The sequence below is a fragment of the Apteryx mantelli genome, chromosome 5, assembly GCF_036417845.1.
Source record: "Apteryx mantelli isolate bAptMan1 chromosome 5, bAptMan1.hap1, whole genome shotgun sequence".
In the NCBI taxonomy this organism is placed as follows: Eukaryota; Metazoa; Chordata; class Aves; order Apterygiformes; family Apterygidae; genus Apteryx; species Apteryx mantelli.
The window spans coordinates 87,063,246-87,076,975 of record NC_089982.1 but is presented as its reverse complement, the minus strand read 5'-3'; the positions used below and the strand labels follow the sequence as shown (position 1 = coordinate 87,076,975).

General features: G+C 39.9%; 1 protein-coding gene across 3 annotated transcripts in view; it reads left to right on the top strand.

Moving 5' to 3' along the window:
• ZNF638 (zinc finger protein 638) overlaps positions 1-12,245 on the top strand; it is a 46,553-nt gene extending 34,308 nt beyond the window's left edge. The window contains exons 20-25 of one of the 3 annotated variants that reach the window (XM_067298414.1): positions 895-2,326; positions 2,947-3,012; positions 6,591-7,776; positions 9,934-10,023; positions 10,845-10,963; positions 11,935-12,245. In XM_067298414.1, the coding sequence (XP_067154515.1) occupies positions 895-2,326; positions 2,947-3,012; positions 6,591-7,776; positions 9,934-10,023; positions 10,845-10,963; positions 11,935-11,994 (2,953 nt within the window). In that variant the 3' untranslated portion in view covers positions 11,995-12,245. Of the gene's footprint in view, positions 1-894; positions 2,327-2,946; positions 3,013-6,590; positions 7,777-9,930; positions 10,024-10,844; positions 10,964-11,934 lie in introns of all 3 variants that reach the window. The other 2 variants (XM_067298413.1, XM_067298415.1) reach the window with 2 other exon arrangements.
• Positions 12,246-13,730: the final 1,485 nt, after the last annotated feature.

Sequence of the window (13,730 nt, the reverse complement as noted above, 5' to 3'; positions counted from 1 at the left end):
TTTGTCTGCTGCTTCTGTGTTTGTTTCGACACTTAGCTAGATTGTCAGAATTGGTATTTCAGCACCTTTCCATCTTGACATGCACGTGGTACTAGGATGCTCATTTTCTTGAGCCTTGTGGGAAAGGGGGCATAGACATCTCAAATTTTGAAGTTTCCCAAGAGCATCTATGGAGGATTCTTTCTTTCAGAGAAGAATAATGCACTTGACTGTAACCGAAGTTCTCTGAAAAGTACTATCCTCTGCATTGTCATCTTGGGCTTTGTTATCTTGGGAGCTGACAGTAAGAATAGTGAAACAGTGAAAACTACCTGGCCAAAAGGAGCTTCTGTGTGTGTATTGTGTTCCCTGCTACTGTGCGAGATTGGTATGATTTAAAAACAAAGCAGTATCCCCCGTCCCCCAAACCAACCCAAAAAAATGAACAAACTTCAGACTCCTAACTACTGGAAGAGTTCTCTAGGTTAGTGACTACAGAGTCTACTGTCTTCAGATGTGACAAAGCTATGTACAGGAAGACCGAGCCTTTATTGTCTCTGTGTATGTGCTCTCACAGCTTGCTGTGCATCAGGGGATCTAAATTTTAAGAGTTCGTATCAGCTTCGAGGTCACAGGGCACCTCTATAGTGAGTACTACCTTGAGAGAGCTCTAACTACAAGTAATGTGATTTGAAGTATGAGTCTTGCAGTACTGAGGTGGATTAAACAAAAGCATAATACTAATCAGCTATTCGCCTCAATATTTTTAACCATTTTAACACTGATAGGCTAGATTTCCAAATGCTAAGCACTAATGCATCAGGAAATCCCCCACCATTGGCGTCAAGAGGTTACTGGTAACTATAGAATTCTCAACATAGTTTGATTTCTTCTGTTTTTTTTAAATACATTTAGCTCTGACTTGAAAAAATATCCAGAGGGATCAGGAGTGGTGCAAACAGCAGCTGCTAATCCTCCAGTAGAGCCTAGTGTGACAAAGAAAGAACCCATTTCCATCTCTAATGTCAAAGTCGAGATGTCAGCATTGCAGATAGAGCCCTCTGAGTCCCATCTTGAAAGAGCAGTAAGGGAGTCTGCTGCAAGACTGCCAGAAACATCTGTGGGGAAAGCGGAAGTTGGAGTAGAAGTTACTGTTGCATCTATCAAACCAGCTGATACTGAAATATCTGAAGTGAAGTCAGAAGAGATGCAATTGCCTCCTTCCAATGTTCAGAAAGAAGAGGCAGTTAAAGATAATATTGGATCAGAGTCGTTTGCATCTGCTGTTGTATCTGCACCAGAGAAGGAAATGAGAGTGAAAGCAGAAGAATTGTCTGCTCCTGCCATTGAACCATCAGAAGAATTAGCTGATGCGGGCAGGCTGGAAGGTGTGCAGTCAGATTCTGCTGTGAACCCAGCAGCAGGGGAAACAACAGGGGCTGTTTCTGAAGCAGTGCCCCCTGATTCTGATGCAGCCTCTGCGGAGATGATGTCATCTGTTGACACTCAACAAAACAACAAGTTGGACGCTCCAGAAAAAAACCCTGTTTCTGATGCTGCGAGAACTGAAACTGAAATGCCTGTGACTCAGAGTGGGATAATAATAGAGAAGAAACTTGTACTTAAAATTGGGACAACCATGGAGAAGAAACTGGACATAGCTGGAGCCGACATAGAGATGAAATCGGAAGAATCTGTGCTCAAAGTTGGAACAGCTGCAGAGGAGAAACCTGAAAAGCCTTTGACCAAGACTGGGACAGAGGCAGAGGAGAAACTTGAAAAATCTGTGGCCAAGGTTGGGGCAGGTGTTGAAAATGCTGAAAAAAACATGAATGAAAGCATTAAGGGAAGTTTAATCAAAGCACATCAAAATAAAGGAACAGAACAAGCAAAAATTGATGAAACCCGCAAAGCAGTTCCGTTAAACTCATCTTTATCTGTCAAGGAATCTGCCTCTGTTAGTAAAACAATTCTAAAGGCAGTGGTGTCTCTTCCTGATATATCAAAGACAAGGGTTCCAATACAGAGAAATGAGACTTCCCTATATAAGGGAGAGGAGCAGAAAGCTTCCTCAAAACCTGAGACCCGAAGCCAAGCAGCTGTGGAGAAGAAAATTGCATCAAAAGAGGTGGGTCATCCAAGACCTGGTGGCTGCAGATCAAGTCTGTCAGATAGCGGCAAATCTAAAGTGAACAGAAGTGCTACTGTTGATGAAAAGGGAGGCAATGGGAGGAATTCATCTCAGCAAGAGAAGGACTCAAGAGTGGAATCTAGGGCTAGTTCAAAACAATCTCAAGACAGAGAGAGTAGATCATCCAGCATGAAGAAAGACAACAGCAGCAACAAGGTGAGGCGGGCAGGAAGGCCGGTTCAGTGTGGCTGATCAGTAACTAACTTGATGCTTCTCTCAGATTTTGAGTATGGGACAATAAGATTACATTCCCCTTCCCTTTTCCATAAATCGCTGAGCTGGTGTGGGCCAACAGACAAGTTGGAATAGTGAGAGAGCAGGCAACCAGTTGCTTTTAGATGCATTGTGTGCAGCTCAAGTGTGTAACTGGTTTGAAAATGCTACTTGGATAAAATTGCAGGAAGGTATTTTTGAAGCGAGTCTGTACTGAGTGTCGTAACTTTATGTTCTTGGTTTAGTTGTGAATGGGAAATGATAAGCTTTCTGTCCTTCTGTGAGCTGATACTTGCTTTGTCAAGTCCCGCACAGACGCTGGTTACTGAAAAGAGGAGAGGTTATTGAGCAAGGTATTACCTGTGACTTGTTGCTAGAGACTGTATGCCTGGACTTTACCACTGATGATTGGCTTAGTTTGGTGTTTGTCAAGCATGTGATCAGAAGCAGCAATCTGGACAATTTAGTAAAGTTCATTAAGGGAAGAAATTGCTGCTTTTTTTGCTTGTGGACAGGTTAGTTGGCTTAACTAGTTTCATGTGAACTTTTGTCTAATTTTGCAGGCTTCTGTTGGTGGAAGTACTAGAACTTCAAAAAGCAGCACTAGCAGCAGTGCGAAACAAAAAGAGGTAAGGATCTAACTATAACTGAACTTAAAATACAGGTTGTCTTCGAAGACTGTGTGTTTGTGTGTGTAAAGAAGCTTTAGCATTCTTCCCAAGGAATTTTAATGTTACTAGTTGTTACAGAGTACTGGCAAAACCGCTGTAAAGCCAAGTAATTTGGAAGAGAAACTCCCTTCAGGAACATGAGCGTTAAAAGGAGGCTTTTCGGGTCTTAGATATCATCTATTTGAGAAAGGAGAGAATTAATTTACTGGATCCCCAGTTGCCAACTGATCTTTATTCATCACCACACTTGTGAGAAAAGGAAGGAAAGTCTTCTAGCTCTTTATAAACAACTTTGTGTAACAGAAGGTAGTCAGAACCTCTCCATCCACCATGCCCCTTCCGTACAAGGTTATTTCCAGTGAGTTGTTCTGCGAAACAAGGATTACTGTACATTTTTGGTGCACCACTAGATTGAATAAGAGCTTGGGAACCTATAGTTTCAGGCGCTAAAGAGCCTGCTTTTTGAAAGGAAGATGAAAGGAGAAGGCCTACATTCGTGACCTCTTTCTCTGCAGTAGCTTGGGTTTTGGGGAAGCAAAGCAGAAAGAAGGTAATAAAAATCCATACTGATGAGTTTGTAGAAGTAGCATTACAACATCAAATCAAAGATCCCCCCAGGTCAGTAGTGAAAAAGGGCTTCCTGAGCTAGAGTTGACAACTTGGATTCTTCTATCAATCCATGTAGACTTCTAGCATCACCAACATAGTGTATTTGTGAAGTTGATGGTAACAGTGATAATACATAAAGCCTTCGGATCTCATGTTGCAGATGTGCTGATGTTAATCCCTGAGAGTAAACTCTGCACCATTTGAAAAAAGTTTTGGAATGTCAGTTGTCCCTTACAGCTTTATTCTTCGCTGTTGCACAGCTCATAAGCACCAAGATCTGGGTTCTCCCTTCTGTGGAAGAAAGAATACAGTAACATTTGATAGAAGTTAAAATGTAACCATATGTTTTCTCACTTTTTTTTCATGGATATTATGCTGTGTCCACCTTACATTAAATATTCCTGAACCTTCTCCATCAGAAGGTACCTTGAGGCACATATTCTCCCCAGTATTTATTAGCTTATAAAAAATAAAAGAAAGAGAAGGCATGTGGCCTTTGAATTTCAGATTAATTTTTGTGCTGTGGGATTGCTTTTTGTGCTTTTTAAGTGCACAGTCTTATTCTCTGACAAAGTTCATCTTGCCTTGGCCTTAAAACTCTTTGCGAGCAAGTGTGTTTTTTTTCTTTTTGTTTTTCAACTTTCTTGTGTTAGACACACAAGACTCTTTAGCAGGATGGAATAGTTCAAAAAAATTTTCAGAATCATTTATTGAACAGATTGAATACATAATTTGGGGCTGTGGAATGGATTTTTATATGCATATTACTATCTAATGTTAGTTTATTAATAGACTTCAGGTACACACCTTACCCACCTTGTCCTACCATTCTGATTATAACAGCATAGCCATTTTAAAATGAACAAAATGTTATGATCTATTCCCAACATTTGACTACTGTTTACCGAAATAAGCTAAAAATAATTTGTGTTAATTAAATTCAACCTCCATCCCTCTTCCTCCAGATGTTCTCAGCTGCGTATGGCATTAAATTGCTACTGTCTTCTTTCCAGTGGACCTAGAACAAATAGCATGGGCCACGGAAGCTGGCATGTGCTTAACTGTAGGGTAGGAGGAGTTTTAGATATAAGACATCCTTCAGTAAGATATGGTCTCAACGGGAGGAGGAATAGAAGGGCTCAGACTCTGTCGTCTTCAACATAAAAATACAGTAAGGCATTCCCCAAAAAGCTGGTTTCCTTCAGACTCCTGGCCCCATCTTGTAAAATACAGCTGCACAGGAGGGGCAGCAGGTCTGCTGGAGAACCTGTAGGGCTAGTCGGACCTTAACAGAAAGAACAAAATGATTTTTTTTCCCATGTTCACTATAGAGGAACTTAGAGATGTTCCAGTATTGAGAACCCTTCCCTAGGATCTGGTGTAGGGCCATCAGAGAACCTTTCTGAAACTGAATTGTTAGTCGAGAGATTGAAAACAAATAAGCAAGGTAAAACAATAAATAGTTGTCAGGACACAACTTCCCATGAGTGTCAATTTTAAGAGTGAAATAACTGAACTAAATGGTGTGCCCTGCCTTGCTGTCAAAGAACTGGGTGGTGGCTAAGCAGGCCAGCTTTTTCAAAGTCTGCTGGAAGCAGGAGAAATAGAAACCAGTAAATCTGATGTTCATGCTGGACAAGTGAGTAGAAACTTTTACCTAACAGAACTAGTGGGCATGTGGATGAATGGGGTGTATTGGTACCAGCATGACTTTTATAAAGGGAAACTGTTGGGAGCTTTTTGAAGAAACCAGCAACTCTGCGGGCAAGAGGGACCTGATTGATACAAATTTCCAGAAAAATTCCTATGAAGTCTCTCCCCAAAGGCTTTTAAAGAAGCAAAGCTGTCCTAGGATAATAAAGAAAGTCCTCAAAATAAATGCTTGGCTATCTGATAGGAAACACAGGCTTGGAATTCATGAGCAGTGAAGAAAGGTCACGAGGGGACTCTGTGCCTTTGTCGTTAAATATATGATTAATCTGGAAAAGGGATAAATAGTGAGGTGACTTGTAAGATGATAGTAAGTTATTTAAGGTAGTAAAACTATGAGGAACTGCAGAAAGATCTAATGATGCTTAGTGGTAACTGGATGATAAAGGCAAGTGGACCTTAAACGTAGGCAAGTGTAGAATGATTCGCATAGAAACCATCCTAAAGGGATACAGAATAGCTCCTGAGTGAAGAATGACTAAACAGATAAGGATTCTTCAGTCAGGAAAAGAAAAGGCTGGGGAAGAAGGGTGTCCTAGGGAGGTGTGAGGATGTAGGAGGATAAAATCATAAGGCTAAAAATTTGTAGCCATTGAAAATTAATTTCCAAAAAGTAAAAGACAAGTTTGTGAAAGAAAAGTAAATACAGGACTCATAAATACAGAGAACTTAACTGTGGTCAGAAAATTACTTAGCTACTGATGTGTAGAAGCTTGTATGAGATTGATTTTACTGGATCTAACCATCTAATGTAGTATCCTATTTTGTAACAGTGGCCAACAGCATATACTTAGGGAAGAGGTATGAGATACGGCAAGAAGATAATAATGTTTTCCAAGGATACTCTTGAGGTATTCAGATTTTCACTAGTCTTCCTGCAAGTGTATGTAAAAAATATACATGCGTATTCAGATAGTTGGCCCAGTTTTTAATAAAACCATACATTTTTGTCTATTCATTCAACTGTGTTCTTGAAAAATGCTCTGAGTTTCTGAATTCTGTCTGCTTACTTAACGCAAATGCTGATACTGAAAAATGTTGCACATGAGATTGAAGGCCTGACTTTTTTATTTTATTTTTCCTATCCTAAAGTCTATCTGGATTTTTTCCCTTCAGTCAATTTCAGTTTGTAGATAGTTTTCATTAGGCCCCCCGAGGCTGGGGGTGCTTGTGTCGTTGGGTGGACTTTGTTAAATTCATATTTTTACATTTTGTAGGAAGAAGAACTTTTTCCATTTAATCTGGATGAGTTTGTTACTGTGGATGAAGTAATAGAGGAAATTGAGTCTCCCGTTAAAACCCGTAGAAATCTGCCGAGGGGGAAGAGAAAAGATGGTGCTAAAAATAACTCTTCTGAGCCTAGCTCTAAAAGAAGGAAAGGGAAAAGCTCCATAGCACGCATTGCTGAAAGTGAACTATCTTTTGTCACTTTGGATGAAATTGGAGAAGAGGAGGACATGACCGCACAGCTAATGGGAGTTGCGAATTTAGACGCACTAACTGATCCACAGGGCCTGGTTGTAGTGGATGAAGTAATTGAAGAGGAAGAACTTATATCAGAAGCAGTAAAGGATCCGCGGTCACTTGTTACTTTGGATGAGATATCTGAACAGGAAGACCTTAGTTTTCATAAAGACGTCCCTAGGTCAGTTTTTGAGGAGCAAGATTTGAAAGCAGAACCCTTAGTAACTGTAGATGAGATAGGGGAAGTGGAAGAGCTGCCTTTGAATGAGCCTACGGATTTAAATATTGAGGATGCAGTGAAACAAAAGGAAGATGATAAAGTGACTGCAGAGGATTCTGGAGACTTTGTTTCCTCTCAGGTGCCTGATGATCCCAGTGCTTTAGTGACAGTAGATGAAATACAGGAGGACAACGAAGATACCCCTCTAGTGACTTTAGATGAAGTCAACGAAGACGAAGATGATTTTCTGGCTGATTTCAATCGTCTAAAAGAGGAACTAAACTTTGTTACAGTAGATGAAGTTGGAGAGGAGGATGAGGAAGAAGAAAACACTTTCATGGGGAAAAATCTGAATGAGGATGAAGATGAAGAAGATATTGTTGCTGTTGCAGGACCAGAAGAGGAAGATATTGCTGCCATTGCAGGAACGGAAGAGGAAGATATTGTTGCTGTTGCAGGACCAGAAGAAATGGAAATTCTAGGAGATATGAGTCCAGAAGAAGAAATTATTGCAATCTCAAAGTCAAAAGGAAAGGAATCTTTTGTAGCCTCCAGGGGGGAGATAGAAAATAAGATACTTGCAGCAGGTGGGCAGGAAATGGACAAAGAGATCCCTGTAGCAGATAAAGAGGAAACTGAAAAACATGAAATTTTCGACAAAGTTCATGAAAGAGATACTACAAAAGAAACAGAGACCACCAGCAAACAGCAGCCTGGAGGTAGGATCTGTTTTATTAATGAGTGTTAGAGTTCATCTTTCTTTTGATGTAAAAATAAGCAACGCGTTGTTTGAAAAATGTTCTTTCAGTGTTTATGTTGGCCGAAGTTGGAGAAAACTTTATTAAAAACAAATGTGTCAAATGAGAGAGACAGATGCAAAGAGGCAGCAGCCTCCAAGCTGGATCTAGAGAAAAAATGTAGAAAAATATCTGCAGTATGGAATTGAGAAAGGGTTAAGACAGGTCTAATACAGCTCCAAGTAGGGGGAGGTGTATCTACAACCTGCACACAAAAAAGGCTTGGCCAAAAGTTGGGTGAAGTCTATGCATGATGAGGTAGTGAAGTACTCACACACAGCCCTTCTTGTTCTAACGTTTTGGAAAAGTTTTTCTCCCATCTTGCTCTCATTGCACAGCAAAGAAGCAAGCTGAGCAGTGCACTTGGAGGGGAGTTGCAGAAGCCACAGAAGTCTGTCTGAGAGTATTTAAACTTTAGTTTCTATAAACTAACCTCTCAAATTTGTCAAACACTTCGATTTTTAATTTAAATGGTAGTCACAAATTAGAATAAATAAATTTGGATGCACAATAAATAAATGAACTTAGTTGTTCTGTGTAGTAAAAATCTCAAGCAAAAGAGGTAGACCTAGGAAAGAACCAGTTCTTTGGGGATTTGAGAAGCAGAGCAAGAAAACGGGGAAGGGAAGTTAAAGCAGGTAAAAACCTATTAGGGGACGGCTTAACATCTGATTCCAAGAGTAAAATAGGAAATGGTTCCTTGATTGCCTCAAACTAAGAGTTCAGGTGATGACAGTCAGTCTGGCTTTTAAAGGACCCCATACCAAAGCTGAGTCTCCTGGTGTGAGTCCTCATCTGTTGCCTGAGGCAGTGAGATATTCTCACAATCTGCTGAAAAATCTAGGAGAGGTAAGAGACCGATACTGTCTGTTGTGTTTCTTTGACAGCTCCCTGACTTTCATCATTAAGGCAAAAGGATTTACTTTATTAACCTCGTTCAGGAGATATTGATATTGAGCTTATTTAAACATAGGATTAGAAGGAAACTTTTTTGGGGGTTGTGTGTGTGTGTGTGTGTGTGTGTGTGTGTGTGTGTGTGACTCTTCAGCTTCCAGCTGAACTGTTCTGGTAGTCTAAAAACCAAACAGCTCCTTCCCCCAGCAAAACTACATTACTTATCTTATAGCAAAGGAGACTGTCAAATTCCTTGTCTCCAGAAAAACCTTAAAGTGATAGTTTTGATATTGCCTTAGAGCTGGTTAATCCAGTCATGTACTCTGACTTTGCTTAGTTCTGTAATGAAGCCGTGCTCTTGAGCTGACATGAGGCTGGTTGGCGAGTGTGCCTCGTTCAAGCTGGTGCTAGGTAGCTTATTTTGTGTTATGCTTGGATTTTAGTAAACCAAAATCATTTGAGAGAGTTGATTTACTTGGAGGATTTTTTCCCCCTTTTCAACTTTTCAGTTTTCTCTGAAGTCATCAATCTAATTATCTTAACAGGGAAGTGGAATTTGATAATAAAAGCCTCTTCAATCTATCATACAAATGTAGCTCTATCTAACAGCAGAAAGCTGACAGGTCATCGTGGAAAGAAGATGCACATTTTTGACTTTTAACAGTGAGGTTATTTCATTGGTGGAACAACTTGCTAAATGCTGTGATGCCATTGCTGGCGTTTTTGAAAGCAAGAATTTATTTTCTGTTAGGTTTAAGTTGAAATACTGCTCTTGGACCTGGAGCTGGATGAATTCAAGCAAGCTTGGTAGCTCTTTTTATGAAGAAGTTCAGATTTTTGTGATCATAATCACAAAGTTGATATGAAGTCATTGATGAGGACTCCAGAGGAAAGCAGCTCAGAGCAGTGCTGGTACTTCTGGAACAAATGCCATGTTGTCAGGAATGCTTTTGGAGTGACTCACTCCAACACCTGTGTTTTAATTAAAACTTTTGTCTGGTGGATTGATGTCAGAAATTTCTGAAAATCACTGTTTGGAAAGACCAAACCAAACAGTGTAGAAAACGGTGGGGGTCATACAGATGGTGGTTGTTTCGAGTAGTAATTAACCATTCAAGCTGTGTACAGAATACCTATAAACAAGTAGAAATCTTTGTTTTAACATGCGTTTATGGCCTCCAGTAGATCAGCTTGGATCAGGAGATAAAGAACCTGAGTCTAAGCGAAAGAAAACGGATCCTTCAGATGCATCAAAGACACAGAGTACTCCAAAAGGTAAAAACAAAAAAGCTCACCCCAAACACTCCTTGCTGTTCTTGTTAAAGACAGTTGTCTGTTCTGTTTAAAAATGTCTCATACAACCACATTTAACTTAAAAGTCATGGTGTGTAATCCATATTTTTATCTTGACCCTTACAAATCCGTGTTTAACATATGTTCTTATCGCTGGCTTAATAGCAGCAGAGTTAAAAGTTAATTTTTCCTAAAATTTAATTAAAAATAGGCTATTTTGTAATTAGCACAATACAGTATAATATCTACTTATTATTCTAAACCCCGTACAAGTTTTGTTACCAACTTTGTCTCAGTGTATAGAAATTAGGAAACCGCTTACTTCATTTTAAAAATATATCCCAAGATGCTCACCCAATATACTTTTATATAAAACTGTTGATAATCTTTGAATTGTAAGAGAAGTTGCTAGGAAATATGGAACCTCGCCTGATGTTTGTGTAAGATTCTCTGTGATAGAACATGCTCATATGACCCACTGTAGGACAGAGATTAAACCTGGCAAATGAATTATATGCAAAAATGGTTTAAGGCAAAAAGACACTAAGATAGTTGCAGTGGATTTCAGATCCAGAATGTCATTTGTTCTGACTAAAGAAAAGCACATCCCCTTCTCTGTTTTTTGGAAGTAAGGCAGGTGACCAACTTAGATTAGAAGCCTAACTTCCAGAATACTGAAAAAAAAAGTAACTAATTTCCCTCCAGGATTAACAAAGTGTACAAATTTGGCTGATTGGATCTGGTGTGTGTGTGTGTGTTTAATTGCATTTCGTTAATGGCATGTCGCATGCTGTCTCTTTCAGATTTAGATTTCCTTGTTCCAAAGCCTGGCTTTTTCTGTCAGATCTGTTCTCTGTTCTATGCAGATGAAATGTCTGTGAAAAATCACTGCAAGACACCGCTTCATCAGCAAAATATGGAGGTAACGCTGAAGCATCTCCAAACACACGGGGAGGATGGAGGGAAGCATGTAGTTTCAAAAAATTTTTGCTTTATTGACTGCTAATAATTTTCTGGTGGCTAATGGAGCTTATTTTAATAGTTCAGGGCTGTTAGCCTTAAATTGAAACACACATTTTTAACTCCTTGAATTAGTCAAGTTCATCATCTACATAAAGTCTTCCTTACCTAGGAAGGCATGGGAATAGTCATTCTTTTCTCTGTTAAAAAAAAAAAAAAAAAAAAAAAAAGATTTCAAAAAATACCAAGTGATGTGTCTGAAAACCTAATTTTGTCAAATTTTGTGGCTTACTGAAGCTGCAAACTGACTGAAATATGTCACAGATATCAAATAACCAAAGTGTCAGGCTGTTTGTGGTCCAAAGCCTCCCATCCCTCATCGGTTCACATTGCTGGTGCCTCTGGCAAACACGGATGTAGCACGTATCGAGCTGGGGGGAATAGGCAGCTCCTTCCTGTGGGGAGGTGCTGGTGTGCGTGTAAAGAGGAGAAAACTATGAAGGTATTTATTGATGTAGGCTTTCGTGTGCCGGATGGAGTGAACGCACAACCTGTGGTGAATACTGAATTAGTAATTTTTATCTGATGACCAGAGACAGGAATTCAGCATCATGTGAACTTCTGATTCCTAATGTTTTGGCTTATGCTCAGTCAAAATTCCACTTGGGAGCTTTGGCGTAATCAGTAATCATCATGTGGTGATTGTGTGTGTGAGAGAGAGTCGGTTTGTGAGCAAAACTGTTGAGTTTTTTCTTTTTGGTGTAGAACACACATTGCCATTATCAGGAGTTGGCTGCCTTTTGAGTGATGCTTTTATGAAACCTGCACGCATTGCACCTTCAAAACATGGTCATATCATGCCATGAGGAATGATATAATAGTATCTTTTCATTGACTACCCAATAAGACTTCTTAAAACACTTATTTCTACAGAAATTCATGGCCAAGCAAAAGGAAGAGGATAACGATGGGGAAGAGCGAAGTTCAAGGTGATCAGAGGAAAGAAGAATTCTTTCAGTAAATTAAATTTAGGGTCCAGTCAATTTTGTGTATTTTGTTATGATTTAATTTGTAATTTTGTTTCAGAAGCAAGCATTCATGCTGTATAAATTTGAGCTCAGTATAGGCAGACTAAAAAAAAGTATGGTGGCTTCGATTTGTATATCAAATCATCTGACTTGGAAGAGACTTCTTTTACAAGTGTTGACATGAAATAAATGTTCTTAACTGTATAGTTAACACCAGGCGATTGTGTTTGGTGTGATTTATTGTGTTTTGTTGACTCTGTAGGTCCCCATAGAGGCTATTATGGAATTTATTCCAGAGATCTATCTCTGGTGCTGCTTTACAGAGCTCAGCAGATGAAGTTTCACATGCTGCGTATGTTCCAGCAGTTCAGTTCGTCTTGCTGCACTGAAATCAGTGACCATCGTGGTAAGGATTTCAGTGGAAGCGTAGTCAGGCCCTGTTAAGCTGTCTGTCACTATCTTTCCCCCATGGCTTCTGGAGTCATTCATGGTCAAGTAGGAGGATAAAAACAAAGCCAACAGGGGGAGCAAAGCATGTACCAGAACTGCATTAACTTGCTCGTTACTGTTGCTGTCAGTCAGGTGGTGGGAGGTTGGTGCCCAGTACTATTTCTCCTGGGTGAGCGAGTTTGCTGGTTTATTTTTGGTTGTTCTTTTTCCCCTCTGTGAATGAGTTTGCTCCAGTCTCTAGGTTAAAGCATGTGAAATGCTCAGCAACATTTCTGAACTTTGTAACCTGCTCTTGAACATTTGCTTTCTGATAAGTCTGTATCTCTGGCTCGCGTGCTCGTAGTGGTGGATTGCAGTCTGGATCATGGGTAACTTTCATTTGAGCTTTTATTTTTTACCTAGCTAATTATTGAAATTTATTTAAAAGGTTGCTTCTTAAAATCCACCTTTGTAACTGCCACTCATTCAAACTTTGGATAATTGACTTTGGGTGAATTCTGTTCCTGGTGGTGAAGTAAGCAAGTGTTTCTACGTGTCCAAGGAAAGTGAAAGAAATTTGGTGGTTCTCCGTGATGGGGATGTTGCAGGTCATAGCTGTACCATAGTTGGTACAAAAATCCTTGTATCTTCAGCCCTCTGATCAGTAAGGGGCCAAACTAAGCTTCTAAGGTAACTGAACTCTTGCTTTAGCAAAAGAAACACCTGCGTCTAGCTGATGCAAAAATGTTACTTTATGGGAATGATTTACATTCCTCAAACTCATAGGACCTTCCTCCTTTGAGAGTAAGGATTTGCAGGCAGATGCACTTGTATCTCCTATATTGAAATCATTAAATGATGTTGAAGCATGACTGCTACACTGAGTGAGAGTCGGTAAACTTTAAATACTCAGTGCCAGCCTATGTGCAGTGAGGACAAAGCCTGCTCTGGAGGCTCCACAATGAAGACTTTATTTTGGGCTATTCATGGAGTTCACAGAGCAGTGACACTCTCTGACAGATTGCTCTAAGTACTGGAAGTCATGAACAGAACTTTGATTTGCAAATTATTGTTGCCTGGGTGTTTTTGCTTGGGTCCCTAAGTAAAGAAAGCTTCTGTGAGCAAACTTGCTGCCTGTGTGTGCTGGTGAGTCACTCTGCTAGTCTGCCCTGGCCCGTCCAACCCTGCGTGAAAAGGTGTCTCAGAAATGCGGGTGAGTGATTCAGACCAAATACTTGGCAAGCCAGGGAGCAGGATTCAGAGTAATAACGT